This window comes from Ziziphus jujuba, chromosome 11, assembly GCF_031755915.1.
Source record: "Ziziphus jujuba cultivar Dongzao chromosome 11, ASM3175591v1".
Lineage (NCBI taxonomy): Eukaryota > Viridiplantae > Streptophyta > Magnoliopsida > Rosales > Rhamnaceae > Ziziphus > Ziziphus jujuba.
Window position 1 is genome coordinate 28,163,947 of NC_083389.1, and position 16,806 is coordinate 28,180,752.

At 35.6% G+C, this 16,806-nt stretch overlaps 2 protein-coding genes and 1 pseudogene across 7 annotated transcripts; all 3 read right to left on the reverse strand.

Moving 5' to 3' along the window:
• Window positions 1–1,150: 1,150 nt before the first annotated feature.
• On the reverse strand, window positions 1,151–6,811 carry LOC107433291 (probable inactive DNA (cytosine-5)-methyltransferase DRM3; annotated as a pseudogene).
• A 658-nt stretch (window positions 6,812–7,469) lies between these two features.
• LOC107433289 (FBD-associated F-box protein At5g38590-like) lies at window positions 7,470–10,902 on the reverse strand. 3 transcript variants are annotated; one of them, XM_048465389.2, is made up of 6 exons: window positions 10,359–10,902; window positions 9,632–9,686; window positions 9,438–9,468; window positions 8,361–9,254; window positions 8,099–8,260; window positions 7,470–7,847 (listed from the first exon to the last, which is right to left on the reverse strand). In XM_048465389.2, exons 2-6 carry the CDS (start codon window positions 9,643–9,645, stop codon window positions 7,527–7,529), a joined length of 1,422 nt encoding a protein of 473 aa, XP_048321346.1. In that variant the 5' UTR covers window positions 9,646–9,686; window positions 10,359–10,902; the 3' UTR covers window positions 7,470–7,526. The 3 variants fall into 3 exon arrangements, with proteins under 3 accessions (XP_048321346.1, XP_048321345.1, XP_048321344.1); XM_048465388.2 differs by having other exon boundaries at window positions 9,632–9,738; XM_048465387.2 differs by having other exon boundaries at window positions 9,438–10,902.
• Window positions 10,903–11,479: 577 nt separating this feature from the next.
• Window positions 11,480–16,317, reverse strand: LOC107433327 (YTH domain-containing protein ECT1). Of its 4 annotated transcripts, none has more exons than XM_048465386.2 (9): window positions 15,878–16,317; window positions 15,490–15,608; window positions 14,923–14,986; window positions 14,683–14,824; window positions 14,525–14,595; window positions 13,919–14,392; window positions 12,927–13,472; window positions 12,596–12,808; window positions 11,480–12,376 (listed from the first exon to the last, which is right to left on the reverse strand). In XM_048465386.2, exons 3-9 carry the CDS (start codon window positions 14,962–14,964, stop codon window positions 11,759–11,761), a joined length of 2,106 nt encoding a protein of 701 aa, XP_048321343.2. In that variant the 5' UTR covers window positions 14,965–14,986; window positions 15,490–15,608; window positions 15,878–16,317; the 3' UTR covers window positions 11,480–11,758. The 4 variants fall into 4 exon arrangements, with proteins under 4 accessions (XP_048321343.2, XP_048321342.2, XP_048321341.2 ...); XM_048465385.2 differs by having other exon boundaries at window positions 15,386–15,608; XM_048465384.2 differs by lacking the exon at window positions 15,490–15,608.
• Between the last annotated feature and the right edge of the window lie 489 nt (window positions 16,318–16,806).

A 16,806-nucleotide genomic window follows, 5' to 3' on the forward strand; every position in this document is an offset into this window, starting at 1 on the left:
TGGTATATAAACAATTTAAATGCAAAAATATGAAATATACATACCTTAAATTTGCTTTGTGCATTTGAAGTAACTCTTACTACAATACCACACTCGGCTTGTTGCTCGTTGATCGTAACACCAAAGAAATGAGCATTTTGCTTATCCACCTGCAACAAAACAAAATCAAGCAAACGGAAAATTCCAGAAAGAATGAAAGTCCATGATAACAAACATGAAAGCACCTTTCCACTAACTGATGACAGAATGGAATGTATCCCTAGTTGGCTATACTCCATCCAGCATCATATCATCATACATATCTCTCAGCAAGAAATGCCTACCACCACCGTTATGAAAAAAAAAAAAAAAAAACAGAACACAACTTTCACAATTTCTCCCCAAAAAAAAAAAATTCCCAAAACCACTAAAAGAAAATCAAAATTAGAGCTGTTGCCTACCTGTTGCTTCTGCTTCTGCTCCTAGGGCTCTCTAAAATCCTGCAGTTTTCTCTCTGAGCCACCTCTTCACCATCTCCTTCAAAACGTGCAGTCTCCACGCTTACAATCCGGCCGATTCATGAAAGGAAACAGAGGGCTCCTAAGGTCTGGTTATGGATAAAGAGATGGAGGGGAAAAGTCGAAGAAAGGAAAGAAAAAAACATATAAAAAAAAAAATATAAGGGTATTTTGGAATTTTAAAAGATTGAAGGGGTAGATCAAAAAAGAAATAAATTGAGGGGGCAAAATTCATAAAGCTAGATCCTATGGAAATATTGGACCAAATTCCCCATAAAACTTTGACGCAGTGGGTTTTACAGTTGCGAATCAGTTATTGATTTTCCATATAATGGGCCAACAAAAGGTTTTGTTGAACAAGGCCCAGCCCCATGACGTTCACTATGATTTTTTTGTCTCAGTTGACTTTCTCGTTTGGTCAACCTTCATTGTTAACCTGATCAAGATTTCACATAAAAGAATATTAATATGTTTTAGCAATTTAGACAATACCATTGAACAGTTTGTAGAGAAAAAATTAAACTATACTCCAACTATCAATCAGCATCATTATCATTGGCATTATTGCCCATCATCCCAACAACGAAAATGGAAATCATTGTTCCACAACAATGCTTTTTCCATGGCAATAAAATACAATCTAAAAGCCGAGATAATTAAACTCTTACTATAATCAACTGAAATATAAGATTAGTTCAGATAATTAAACTCTAATACCAACTAAATTAAGTTATCGTGAATCCGAAGGAATCCGAAGCCTCTGAGTCCAACAATGAAAATTAGATTATCATGATGATAAAGAAAGGAGAAGAAAAATTATTTTCCTTCATTTTTCTTACACGTTGCAAAACACGAACAAACTCGTAGAAAGATGGGGAGTCTAAGCCGGCTACACTATCACCGGTGCATGGGTTCTGGCAAATGATGAGTTCAAAACCACCAAATTTCCCAAACAAACTTTCAAGTTTGCTACTTGTTAGCCTCTGAATATCTTCTATCTGCAACAATTCCCCAGATTGTCCAGTATTCTGCCACCACCTCTTCAGAATTCTCCTTTTCATTCCAGATGTCTCTACAGATACAACGTCTCTCAAGCGAATGCCGAGCCGGTGCAGAGCAATCTCTGCACCCCCAATTCCACTAAAAATAGACAATAATGTCGAGCCTCCTGGGTATAAAGACTTCAACACTGAGAGAAGATATCCCAATACATCTGTCTGCAAGCAGTATCTGAGCGACCCTAGTCTTTATGTCAAACTGCTGACATCTAGTTGAGTATGTTCAGCAGGATAGCCTAAAATACGCTCCAAATGCTCAGGCTGCATAGCTCCCAGTTTGGTTTAACGACCGGGCAGTGGTGAAGTATTTCTTTTTGACGTTCATACGAGAGCTGTCCACGCAATTCAGCGAGCATCCTCCCAACTCTATCACACAGCTGACAGATTCCAGTAGTTTCAGAATTGATGTGGCTCAACTGCTTCGTCATATCCCATGGTGGCCACCATTTCTTTGTCTGTGGTATTGCATCTTCAATGGTCATTGGTGGCTTTGGAACGACGTAAAATCTGTTCTTTCTACTCAAAGCCCAGAAAAAGTGAGTTATTCACAAAGTCAGGCTCCATGCCATAAAGGAATGATGAAACTCTTTCCCAACTTTCATGACCTACGCTTATGACATTTCCATACAAGAAATATAGAGATTGACATACCATTCTATTACCATTCTTGCTAGTATTTCCATTAGCCATTCCAATTGTGGAGAGACTAGGATCAATCTTTTCTTCCTCCCATGTTGGGTCTAGAAAAGAGGTTGAATAATCAACATACTCTTTGTTTTGGCCTTTTACTTTTATGATTTTCCTCATTGTTTATATCCATGAACTGCGGAACAGCACCGGAATAATCACCAATATACTCCTCTTTAGGTCTTTTCCCTAAATAAGCTTCCTCTAAATTCATATCCACTGACTGAGGAGCATCTACACTAAAATCCTCGTTTTCCGTTTTTACATCATATGAGGGATTTCTAAGCACATCTTGCATTCCCATGCTATCATCTTTGCAACCCTTCCTGGTCTGTGAATGATTTATATGTGCAGCAGTTGAATGGTATGAGGGATTTCCACCCATGCTATCAGGGTTGCAACCCTTCCTGGTCTGTGAATGATTTATATTCGCAGCAGTTGAATGGTGCTGCAGCGATAAAAATAGCAGTTTGGCATTCTAGTGAAGCATGCAAATGCAAAGACTCGCATGCAAACAAAAAAAAAAAAAAAAGACTGCAAACGAATTAAAGAAAAATGAAGAGAGCTCCTCAAACATGCAGGAAAAGGCATCCTAAATCCATATGAAATATGTGAGTAGATGTAAAACACAAGACCTTACATAAGTACAGCCAACACTAGGATTTTGATTCCTATGACTATATTTGCAACCAATATGTTAGGAACTCATAAATGCATAATATTAATAAATACATTGAGACTATTGTAAAACCAATTAGCACAGCTAATATTAGAATGTGACTGGTAAGTGAACATAATACTAATCAACAGCAACCTTATATTTTCCACGACACTTATCAGGTATCCGACCCTTAAAAATTGGATCAGCAAGCTCCAAAATTGGTGCTTCTGAACCTGAAAGACACAAATGATTTGTAACTCATCGGTTAATAACAAGCTATACCGAATTATACTTGCAAAAATCATAATGGAATTAAATGGATAACAAGTTTATCATCAACTTCAAGTCCAACAAAGGGAGTTACTAAAATTTAAGCAAACACTGCTTAAAGGATACGTCCAACAAAGGGAGTTACTAAAATTTAAGCAAACACTGCTTAAAGGATACTGATGAAATTTACCAAAACCTTCTACTTAAATCAATGAATATAGAAATTAGAATGAAATGAATTAAAAAATATAAACTAGGACAAGTATAAATATTCCAAAACCCACCAAAATTTTCAATTGCCTATGAAACCTGATTCTCAGAGAAACCCATTTCCAGCAAACGAACAGTTTTGTCCATTGTCCCAAACAAGGTTTCATTATTGAGATCCTGGGAATCAAGGGTTATGCTAATATTAGAATATGTACAACATAAAATTAAAGGAAAGAGCAAATTTGTTCCTTCCCAATTAACTTTTATCTATATATATATATTTTTATTTAAATTGCACTTAAACTATACCTACCTAGTTGCTAGATATGGAAGAAAAGAGGAAAAGAAAGGAACACATGGAGGAAGTACAGTTGACAATGAATTAATTTTAAGGAGAGCTACAAGCAAATATTTCCTATATTCAATCTTTCTTATTGTGTATACCATTATGGACATTTCAACTATGTATTGGCCACCTGATAAGCTATTACTATTTTTGAATCGCAAATGAGCTAAAATAGCTGAAATCATCAGACTGTTCCAGTGTCCTGTTTCATAGTCAACAAGAAGTTTCCACATCTGATAACAAAACAAAGGCCAAAATCATAAACTTCTTGCATTAAAGCATAATTCCAATTGTCTTCCCGGATGCATCAGGCCAAAATATGGCACACTAATTATCAGCCTACATCCAAAAATGTCATAAATTGAATAACTACAGAATAAGAATCAATCAGGACCTCATTTTTTTCTTCATCATTACGACTTGTATCATCAGTATCCTTCTCAAATCTCTCAGCTATCTGGGCAGCCACAATGAAGTCCACCAATTCATCAACCGGAGCATCTTCACCTGTTATGCAACATAAGAAGAATGTTCACGCTATGTTGAATTGTTGATGGTATCATATACCAAAAAAAAGCGCAATTTTATATATCACATGAGAATAAAATCTATACGACCAACAGTTCTGTAAAGAATCTATGCACATATTAGGCAGGTTTAAAATGCAAATATATGGATATGACATAAATTCCGCTACAACACAAAACAAGTAATGTGAATTGCAAGAAACCAGGCATATCTAAATATGGTAGCTGCACTGGTAGCATCAATCAGGAATATGGCAGTTGTTAAAAGTGTGTGCTAGTGCCAACTTGATGTACATGGTGAGGTCCACTTCCCTAACATCTTAAACTTTTGGTAATCATGATAACTTAAGATGGTATCAAAACCTTTTCCTCCTAACAGCTGAAGCTTCTAGATTCCATTATAACTTTATGTTAGTTCGTGGTAATAGTGGTAGACTTTTTCTGGTCAAAATCAACATACTAAGCTTATCAATTGAAAACTCAACTTCATTTACAGAGAAGTTCATCATCAACAATGATGCTCTTTTCCCATCATCAATTTCATTGGCAATCTCTGGCTCCTGCCAACAATTAAAGATTAAACATATAACAATCAGCTTAAGATAAGCGATGAACGGAAACAATAAGTACCCGCATGTGAGTTTTCCATCATACATCTTCGAAAGAAACAAAATTATAAACAATAACCACGGTAGACTGCAGATTACCTCCTTTGGTTGAATGAGGGTGGCAATTTCTAGAGGGCTGCTTATGCCATTGTCATCAAATAAACTATCACGAGAATCTGAGGATTCAGAGTTTGATTTTTGAGGAGCCTATTCATTTCAAAACAGGTCATATCAGCTTCTAAATTTATACAGCAATCTAACCAGCAAAAGGTTATATAGCCATTCGAAAGATAGTTAAAATAAACAACAAAAGAATCGTAAAAACAAACTTAAACTGCCAGAGCAGATTATTAAAATGAGAGAGAGAATTCCTTATCATATTTATCATATACACAAATGAAAATTTGAGAGCATTCCCTTAGTTCAAAACTTTTTGATGAGATTGATTAAGGAAACAGCATATATATTCTTAAAGGACTTCATCAAATTATACCATTAAGAAAGCATAACAAAGTAAGGACATTTCAACAAACAATACATCTTTACTTACCGAGTATGCAAAGGGTGTCTCCAATATCAAGTCAACATCATCCTCACCTAAATTATAAGATAAAATATTCAACCATTGAAACTACAGCAACAAAATTTTGCCATATAATATGATTCAAAATAATATTTTTGACATATATTTATCTTCCTTCGAAGGGGGGGTAAATTCTTGGGTATAAATATCATTATTCCCCTCAACAGCCCCCAATACAGTGTACTTTTTAGATATGACATACCCTTTTCTTCAATCACTTTGTAAACAAGAGACGGTCGAAATCCCATCCCAATAAACGATGATCTTAAATTGCTTCCGGAGGAACTTGCACCATTATCCTGGAATTATACAGAAAGAAGACCATAAATAACAAACGGTTCAGCATAAATGTCAACTCAGCACATAAAACCAATCAAAATGCAATCCTACTGTCTAAAAAGGTCGCCACACCTCAAAGTTCCTTGACAAGAAAGTGTCAAGAGGAATCTCATAATCTAGAATCTCTTCATTTGGTATTATTAATTTCTCACATGCTTTGTCCGATGAACTTTTACTACCTGGGTACTTTGTGAGATCGCCCTAATAATAAATAAATAAAAAAAGGGGGAGAAGGCATTCAACTATCTTTGAAAGATAACAAAATGGATAATAGCATTTCATACCAATTTGTAAAAAGAATACAGTTGTGGCAAGGATGGAATGAAATAGCTCAAATTCGACCTCAAACGGTATGAGTTGCTAGACGCAATAAATAATTTATGAGATGCTCAGGCCAACATTTGCGAATATCTATTCAGTAATGTAACTCTTAATATAACTAGTATAGCTATACTGTAGTTACCAAGAAATTTAGAAGCCCATATCTTTTTTGCCACTTTCGAAAATGTTTTACATTGGAAGCTCAATTTGACAATAACAACTTTTTATTAACAAGTTTTAAAAACAACAAATAGAAGAAAGAAAGTTGAAAATTAAGTTAGAAGAAGCACAAACGAAGCGTTTATATAACAGTCTGAAACATAATTTCTTTAAAGAAAAATCTTTGTGAAAATATTTGGGGCTATTACTAAAACATTTATTTTAATGAACAAAAGGCAAACAGAAGAGATTAAAATGATCAAAAAGGAATAAGGAGTAGAAAAACCCAGAGAAGAGAAACATTGAAATTTGGGAGGCATGTGCATGAAACGAACTCATACTCAGAATTCAGAGAGAAGATCAACATCATCATCATCATCTCCGTCTTCACGTGCAGGAATGAGACGCCGACGCACCTGATTGGAGCTCTGACCGGAGTCTCAGGACGATAAGCGACAAATCGAGGACTACTCCATAAAGCTGCGGTGCATACTGTACACCGCTACCACGGTGAAGTTTCCTAGTGTGAGTGAAGCATAGTTCATCGTTCACATAGCCAAGCCAAGACGACGACTGACTGCTGTTTCGTACGGCGTCATCGTGGCTCTGCTCCTACGCCACGCGTTTTTTTATGACGTGCCCCAAGTCTCACTACTGTATGAGTTACACATGTTATTATCCCAACCAAGAGGCCCAAGAAATCCTCACTCAAATGGGCTACATGTTTGTTGGGCTAAAGTGGCCTAAACCTTTCAACTAATTTGGTTTCAAGTTAGAGATTATTGTGAAAAATTATTGTGTTCTTGCGTTGCAAATTATCATAATGATGAGAAAGTTGTTTTTTTTTTTTTCTTTTTTTTTTTTTTTGGGAGGACGAGAAAGAAAAAAATTTATGTATGCAAGTGTTATGTGTGTGTCTCTAAGAAAAATATTAGGAAAAACTGTTATATGGGTGATGTGCTATATAAAAAGTCACTTATTTAATAATTTTTTTGAAATCCACCATGTTACATGTTATAATTAGAAATTAGAAATTATATGGGTTATAACCTAATTCTTTGCGAACTCAAAAAATAAATTAATTAATTAAATAAAAATAATAATAAATAGACGTCATAACAATAAAAAAAAAACATAGCAGATAAACTCAGAAATAAATAAATAAATAAAAATCCATCACAAAATCTAAAGAAGTAAGTAAAATAAAGTAGAAGAGGAAATTAACTATTTATAAATATAAATCTATTAAATAAATGTCAATTATCGGAGTATAAATTCAATATGAGAAGGAATTTGTGGTTGAAGTTGAGTCATTGCGTGGGATTTTGAAATTTCTTCAGCTTCGAATAACTGTTGCTTGGTCTTGAATCGTTTTAGACGTTGATTGCACTTGCAATTGACAATGATTTTCTCTAATGCAACAGCATGCTTTATGAGATAGAGGACACGCTCCATATCACCTAAGAAATAATTATAGCTAAATATTTCCACTTCTTTGAGTTGATAATGGGGGCAATTTGGAACTTCCGCAGGCCAATTATGTCGATTTCTATCACTGTAAGAGTGATCATATGATGGCACCTGCACCAGCCATATTATCAACAAAAACAACAACTTAAATTCTTATAATTAATACAAAAAATAAATAAAGAAAGGGGAAAACAAACAGACTACTAATTACTTAATTATGTTGTATCAATAGAATATTAATTTTGTATCGAGCATATACACACTGTGAAATCAAACAAACAATACTTTTTAAAAAATAATAATAATAATATAATATAATTTAAACTTCTACTTATACTTAATGAAATATTATAGATACTCACATGTAGTTCAAGTCTCTTTAAATTTGGGAACGCTTTCATTATAAAACGTAAATTGCGGAGTCCACCGCAGTTTTCAAGTCCACAGTGAACTAATGTATAATGTACTCGCTCAATATTTGGTAATATAGGATACTCATAGTCATAATTAGAGGACAGCCTTCTCTGAAAAAAGAATATACAAATAAATAAATCTCTAGCATATTATATGAATATATATAATCAAGGAGCAGAGTATTAGAGCATCAAAATTGCAAAAACAAACCTTAGGAATATCAGTCATTCTGAGAAACTGAATCTGAGGAAGCCAGCAAGAAAAGTAAGAAAAGAGGTCTCTGGAAAAATTGGAAGGACCAATATGAAAATCAACAAGCAAAGGCAAATTCCTGAGAATGAAGTTACGAGCATAGTTCTTAAAATCCCCTTTGAAGTAGAATGAGACAAGATTTACTAAATCACAAATTTCAACCCTTCGCAAGTTGCGGCCAGTAGCAACGATCTCCAAATTCTTCAATGCAAGTGAATGTCCACAAACTCTTAAATGTGACAAATTTTGGCACTCTTCGAGGACTAATCGCTCAAGAAGGGTGGCATTTGACAACAAGTATTCAATCTCTTCTCCACGTATACTGACGTGCCTCAGAGAAAGCACTTTCATGGTCCTGAATCCAACATATTTCACACAAAAAAAATTGGGGAAAAACTTGTACAGATATCTCTTCATGTCATTACAAAATGGATAACGTTCTGAAAAATCCAACTCAAGCCTTTCAAGTACATTAGATCTCAAACCAAACCTAATCCACCTATCAATGTGTTTTTTATGCCTGCGACGCAAGTAATAGCAAACCCTCAATGATTCGATGGCTCCTGAGTGTTGGTCTACTACCTCATTAACCCACCTGATGTAGCTTTTCCTATTCTTATTCAAATATTTGGTTACATGACTAGGACAAGTGAGGGTGCCATACTTCGGAGTTACATGATCAACATCGAAATCCAGAGACATTCTTGTAAACCTCCACAGATACCGCCATCGGCTTGAGAGGACACTGGTAGCTACTGCTTCCTTTAACGGCAACAGAGACAGTATACCAACTATGATATCATCTGGAATGTCATCTAAATTAGCGTACTTTCCACGATCACCCTTTCTTTTCTATAATCAAAACCATATTAGTTACTAGTTAGTTTATTAATTAATCTAATTAATTAAACATATGTAGTATATTCCATATAAAATAGACAACTCTTCTAACTCCTAATACTATTTTTATTGTTCTTTCCATGGTACTTGTCATATAGAGAAGTCAAAAAAAATAAAAAATAAAAATTCTTTTACCTTGTGCTTCTTCTGCATTGTATCTGACATTCTATCCATAATGTGTCGATATACCAGAAAATTGACCCAAAAAAAATATAAATACATAAATAATAAGTAGTAAATATAAGGATAATTAACCAATATATTTTTATACTGCAAACCAATATATTTTTATACTGCAGTGGTAGGACTGTGTTAAAATTTTGTCTTACCTTGTACCTAACATTCGAGCTCCGACCTTCCAGACAATACTAGTCTTCCAGTATTCTGGTGTTGGGGTATGGACGAAGGCAGTGCAAAGCGTGTTGAGAGATTGGAACTAGAAAGACAATTATCTATATATATATATATATATATACTATAAAACAATTTAGGTCTTTTTTCTCAGCCGTTACAGCTTCCCCTCCTAAATATATATTACATATAACTATATAAACAAATAAATAAGGAAATTTCATTGTTTTTATAAGATGGTTATTGTAGTGGGTTGTGGTCTTGGGTTGATTGGGCCTCGAAATGGATTTGTATCTAGATTATCTTCATGGGCGTGAATTTGGGCTTCGAACTAGACTCGTTTCACAGCCCAAAAAATGAAAAAAAATTATGTTTATGTAAATTTTGGGGGAACAAACTGTATATTAACTTTCTTGACTAAAACTTCAAGCCAAAAAAAAAAAAAAAAAAAACACTTTCTTGATTAAAACTTTAAATTGTAAGCACTTAAAAACAGTCTTCTTTTATTTTTTTTTTTTTATTTTTTCACTCTGGATCTGGAAATGAAAATTGAAGGGCCTAGACGAACAGAATGATTAAAATTTGCATAACAAACATAACTTGTTTATGCAAATAAAAAAGGGTTAAAAAAAAGATAAATAATAATCAATTAAATTGAACAGAATAATAAAAAGAAATAATAATAAAATAAATATAATAAATTACTAGGAGACGACGATGATTTGGCCCGCTTGGCCTCCTCCTCGTGAGAATTCAGAAAAGAAGATCAACATCATCATCGTCTGCGAGACTGAGACGCCGACGCACTGATCGGAGCTCTGAGCGGAGTCTCAGGTCGATAAGCGACAAATCGAGGACTACTCCTTAGAGCAGCGGCGCGTGGTGACACCGCTACCACGGTGAAGTTTCCTCCTAATTTGAGTGAAGCATAGATTCACATAGCCAAGCCAAGACGACGACAGACTACTATTTCGTACGGCGTCATCGTGGCTCTGCTCCAACGTCACGCCGCTTTTTTGTGACGTGCACCAAGTTTACTAATTGTATGAGTTACACGTGGTATTATCATAACAAAGAGGCCCAACAAATCCTCATTAAAATGGGCTACATGTTTGTTGGGTTAAAATGGCCCAAACCTTTCAACTAAGTTCGACCCAAGTAAGAGATTATTGCAAGAAATTATTGTGTTCTTGCGTTGCATATTATCATCATGATACATGTTATAATTAGAGATTATATGGGTTATAACATAATTCTTTACGAACTCATAAAAAAAGAAAAAGAAAAAAGAAAAGACGTCAGAACAATAAAGATATAGTAGATAAACTCGGATATAATTAAATAAAACACCATCCGTCACAAAATCTAAAGAAATAAGGTAAAATAAAGTAGAAAAGGAAATTAACTATTTATAAATACAAATCCATTAAATAAACATCAATTATCGGCATATATAAATTCAATATGAGAAGGAATTTTTTGTTTAACTATTTATTTCATATTACTATTTTGTTATTGCTATTATTTGAATTTATCTTGCTATTTATAATTCTATACTAAAATATATATATATTTTTGGACGTTAGATCCACATAAACCCAAACTACTAATAAAATTGCATTCAACCAAGTACTACATACCAAAAGAACTAGGGATGATAAATTTTGAGGCTTATTTTATTATTCTTATTATTATTATTTTTTTTCTCTGTTGGGCGAATTCAGAAAATACAAGTGACATTGAATTTTTTTCTTTTTTAATTGCTAAAAGAAATAGAATTTGCTAACTTGTGTTCTTGCATTGCATATAATGATGACAAAGATACGAAAGAAAACATTTCACTGTATTTCCATTTAATTTTGGCGGCCAAAGAACCTTTTTGAAGGGGAAAAAAAAATATCAGTGTCAGTCTGGACCAGAAACAAGAAAGACCAAATAACGCGGGTGAGGGACAACAGAAAATCACCGAACCTGAAATTCAGTATTACATCGTACTCACTACCTATAATGATGAGCGAGTGTTGTACGATGTACGCTCGGGATCACATACAAAACTAAAAATAATTCCAACAAAATAATAATTATGTGAAGAAAACCTCCATCGTTTACTGTTGGGACCCATTTTTTAACAGCCCCCCAGCTCCCTTGTCAACCAATAGCGCTCTTGGATCAAGTGGGATTGTCCCAACTGTTAAAATGCCAGAAGATTCAGTAATCCCATTGATCTTTTGAGGCACTGAACCTGCCGTGACAGCATCAAAAGGTTCTATATTAGCAGCAATTGAAGGTTTAGAATCACCCTGCCTCGAGTGTATAGTGAGCGAACCAATTTTTAAGGTAGATACATTGTCTTTTGCTTCAACAGCTATCTGCTCTGGAATTTCATTTCTTGCAATAGTAGTGTCAGTGACATTGGACTCAGAAGAAACCTTCTCAGATGAAGAAACAGATGTCCTTTTCAAGCTGGTAGGATCATCGCTTAGGTTACTAACATTTTCTACTTCACTTGGAGGCAGCTCAACAACACAATTTAGCTTCCGAGGGGGACCCAAAGCTGCCGGTACAAAATAGGGGCTCTCAAAGCTTCTAACAAGCAATCTGGCTTTCTCTTCCTGCATAATTTTCTGACGATTTTCATAATACATAAAGTCATCAAGTAAAGAAGTCTTCAAAGTGTGATTCTTGAATATTTTTAACATCTCCAGGCCTTTCTTATATGTGACCTGCACAGAAAGGAGTATCATTTAGCATAAATCTAGAGAAGGTGCTGAGATAACTTTCATTTGGAAGAATTTGGGAAGTCAGAGGATAAAATGGACATACATAATCTCTAAGCAAACAATTACAAGCATTTTTAAAATTTTGAAACAAGTTGACAGCTCGCTGCCATATACAAAATATTTTATACAAGGAAATGCGAAAACAATGTAATCTTCCTATACCTCTTGTGTATCTCTGCTATTAGTAACTGGCTTGTTCTCATTGTTCTCCAATATGATGTGCCTTAAACTAGCATTCGAAACGTCTTTAATAATGTGCCACTTCACAGGGAAACTCCCACTCCATTTATCTTGCTGCCAAAAATCCATATCCTTACTGAAGTCAACAGGACCAGTCATCTCCGCAACACCACAAAATTGGCCGCTCACATTAACCTGCACATCGACATATAATACCAGCATCACATAAGAACATATAAGAAAAACATGTAAAATAAAAAAATGCTTTATACTAATGTCAAAATGGCCGGAAGATATAGGAAGATAAGCTTACTGAAAAGAACAAGAAGATAGGACAGCCTCTAGGTTTCCCTGCAGCTATCCTCTGAGCATCTTCATATGCATTATTTAGTTTCTTGTTGCCATGCGGTGTAGATGACCAAACATTATATTTGATGCTCTTGTGAACATCATCCTCGCTGTAAGACTTTATCACAAAAAACTTTGCATCTGCATATTCAACTGGAAGATCATCCTTGTTATATTGATCGGTATGGATAATGATGTTTCCTTGTGCATTAGTATGTCCTGCCTTAGTAGTGTAGGCTTTAACAGCCAACTCATTTTTTGATCTGTTGACTCTAGGCCCCCGATTCTGCTCGCTTAATGCATCTGGGCTACTATTAATATCATTCAGACCTCTGCCAACATGGATCTTTGGTCGAAGTTTACCTCCTGCTGCCCGCCCATGAGTACTTGAGCCAAATTCAGTTAACCCATTATTACCAGGGAGAGCAACTTTCAATTGGTTATGATGAGACAAAATCTTCCCATCAGAAAGGTTATCAGCAGATGGAATAGAACCAGATGAATTTCTACCCTGAAAATACAGGAATCGGGTTGAAAACTATCAAAGTGATCTTTTCAACAGGCCAAAAATAGAGAACCAATAGCTTGAGCGCAATAGTTTAATAAATCTAAGAATATAAGGGGGGGGGGGGGGGGGGGGGGAGAGAGAGAGAGAGAGAGAAGGGGGGAAGGAAAAATAAAGGCTAAGCAGTAAAAGCTAACAAACTTATCATACTAAATTCAGTTATTTCAGCAATTATTATTAGGTGAATCCATTGTGATAACAAAACCTCCAGGAGCATTAGAGTACAACCTAACAGACTCGTAATGCTGCCACAATAAGCCACGTGGATTTCCTCCATATAAAACAGAAAAAAGGGGGAAAAACAAGCGTACATTCAAAATTTAGAAACTGAAATTCCCTTAGTATAAGTACCTACTGAGATGTTAAAAACTTAACAAAACATACAACTATACCTGAAGAGAATAAGCTGAAGCTGGAGAGGAAAAACTAGCAGAAGGCAAACTTCCATAAGTTGCAGCTTGCTTGCTTGGTCCAATGGTAGGTCTTGGCCCTTCAGTCATCGTTGTCAAGGGATTTTTCTGAGTTGAAGCAGTTTTAGTCGAGTTAGGAAAGGCTCCAGAAGCTGAATTAAAGTTGTACTTTAGCCCTCTTGCATCGGATCTACTAAATGAGGTTCCAGCATCAAACAGTGAGTCAGGCGAACTATTAGGGACACTATCTGGTTGAACAACAACAGGGATATAAGCAGGTGAAGATACAGCATTTTGGTAAGGGGGAACCGAGTAGTACTGTTGTGCCCCTACAAATGGGCCATCAACTCCTATCATAGCACCAGGTATGTAAGGATTGTACGGGTTGTATGGAGATTGTGTGTATCCATAGGTAGGCGTATAATATACATAAGGCAAATTTTCATTTAGTGTACCCTGAGATCAGAAAAGTGAATATGATCAACAATAGATGCTAAATTACTAATAAATAAGAAATGGTTTGCGCAAGTCAAGCAAATGAGATTTAAAAAAAAATAAAAAATAAAAAGTGTGAGAAAGATGTCTTACCGCATACTGAACATCAGGACCATCTACACCAAAAATCCTATGGTCCTCCCATTCACTGGGTGATTCAATTCCTAATCATAATTAACATAACATACAAATGAGACACAATCATGCATCAGCTTTGTCAAGCCAAAAGGAAAACAAGCATTTGTATTCACCTGTACAGTAATACCCATAGTTGGTGGCAGTGGGATAATACAAACCCTGATCAACAACAAACTCAGGGGTTCCTTCACTATACATAGCCTCGACTTGTTCAAAGGGACTTGTCAAATGCAAGTTTGTTTCCATACCTTGAATCTAGAACACAGGAAGATAGAGTTTCAGCAGAACAGCAAAACAGGAATCAAATTAATAAATATCAAGAAGGATGTTGAAGCAATTACTAAGGAAGGTACCATGTAAGTCTCATTATTCCCATGTTCTGGAACATTATACATTTCTATTCCAAGACTGCCACCACTGTAGAATTCAATTAGATAAAGTGTCAGCATTCACCAAAGCCCAACATTACTTGATGAGAAAGCTACAACAATATATGCAATCGTTGTATTCAAACAGACAAAATTGTTGCACATACAAAAGTCTCATAACACAGTTCCACTTGAAATCATATTGGATTCACATTACGTGACAAAAAGACAACACAGTCTCCCATCAAAGAGGGGGGAAAAAAATCCGAAATGCTGGTCAACCCCACCGCAAGACGAAAAAGAAGCACGAGACCATAATAGAAATAAATCTAAGCAGTTAATTACCAAAAAAAAAAGGGATAAAAATCTAAACAGCCGCTTAATCAAAGCATAGGGAGAAAAAGCATAATAGCAATCTATCGCTTCTGAGTTGAAATTTTCAATTTACCAGTAGAGAGATAGCCGAAGCCTTACGCAATCTCATTACTAAACACTAAAGCACAATCAGATTGGAACTCAGAAGACTGTATAACAATACAAAACACCAAGTACCTACAGATCCGACGGGAAGACAGAAATTCGACGAGTAAATACGAAACAAAAAGAACAGGAGGAGAAAAATCCACTTTGCAATCCAATCGAATTTGACTTTAAAGTCCCAACACGAGTCCCTAATTCAAAAAATGATATTCAAAAAATAAAAATTCCATTCCCCCGAATCTTAGAACCTCAATCTATCACACTCGAAAAAGTTGCGAACCAATCAATACAAAAGGAATCAAAACAGACAAAGGGCTCGCTCATTTGAGCTCCGAAAAGGAAAAAGGGAAAAAAGAAAAAAAAAAAAAAACAGTTCGAGGGTATACCTAGATTGCAAGAAAATACGAGTTGACGAGGCAAAAACGAAAAAGAATCAGTTAATATATACAGGGATAATTACCAGGAAATGAACTGAATCAAGCCATGGTTGACCTAGAAAGTTCTTGGAGTTGGGAAATTGAGAATTCACAGAGAGAAGAAGGGGTTATCTGCAACATTTTTATATTAAAATATATATTTTGTGGAGGGAAGAAGACGCTCTTAAGAAACCCTAACCATTAATATTAGATAGAGAAAGAGAGAGAGAGAGAGAGAGAGAGAGAGAGAGAGAGAGAGAGACACAGAGAGACAGAGAGAGGAAAGGAAAAAGAGAACAGAAAGAGAGAGAGAGGGGCTTGAAAAGAAGGCGGTGGTTTTGGGTGTGTGTAAGAAGGTTGTGTTGGTTTAATGGTTTTGTGTTTTTGTGTGTGTGTGCGTGTGTGAGAGAGAGAGAGAGAGAGAGAGAAAAGAAAGCAAAAGCAAAACAAAGCAAAGCGAAGAGACGCGCAGAGGCAGATTCCAATCCCACACTCGTCTTATGCGTTGCGTTTTGGTGGGAAAGAATTTTTCCTTTATTTTGTCTAGCGGGTGTTTTTTCTTCTTCAATTTGTCGAAACTGCCCCTCCTGGGAAACGGAAAAATCGAGAATGCCACTTTGGAAAAAGTGTTCAAGCGGGAAAAGATGAGGAAATTTATTTTGTCTTATAACCAATGAAACGGCGCCGTTAAAAAATTGCGGTCATTCGCGTTGATCTTGATCTTACAGTTCTCGGTTTGGGTTCATCAAGACGGTCCAATCGTTTCTCGAGATTGCTAATTTGTCCGTACATGTCAGAATGGAAGGAGAGTTGACCGATGGATGTGCCGACACGAATTAGACGGCTGTGATTGGACGAGGATCATCGACCGTATGGTGTGATGGTGGAGAAGGGTTCAGGAAGTTTTAATTTCGATGTGAGAGTTCCAACGTGTACTTTTATGGAATTACACATTGGAAGGATTTTTTTTTCC

What these genes read in the sequence shown, in the direction of transcription:
- LOC107433327 (XM_048465383.2), bottom strand. An exon ending in CTTCAGCTTATTCTCTTCAG is followed by an intron (nt 13,473 to 13,918) that starts GTATAGTTGTAT and finishes CTGTATTTTCAG; the next exon opens with GGTAGAAATTCATCTGGTTC. An exon ending in CTATCTTCTTGTTCTTTTCA is followed by an intron (nt 12,809 to 12,926) that starts GTAAGCTTATCT and finishes GTCGATGTGCAG; the next exon opens with GTTAATGTGAGCGGCCAATT.
- LOC107433289 (XM_048465387.2), bottom strand. Translation starts at nt 9,524, where the DNA reads ATGTATTTATATTTTTTTTGGGTCAATTTTCTGGTATATCGACACATT. An exon ending in CAATGCAGAAGAAGCACAAG is followed by an intron (nt 9,255 to 9,437) that starts GTAAAAGAATTT and finishes TTTTGATTATAG; the next exon opens with AAAAGAAAGGGTGATCGTGG. An exon ending in GAATGACTGATATTCCTAAG is followed by an intron (nt 8,261 to 8,360) that starts GTTTGTTTTTGC and finishes TTCTTTTTTCAG; the next exon opens with AGAAGGCTGTCCTCTAATTA.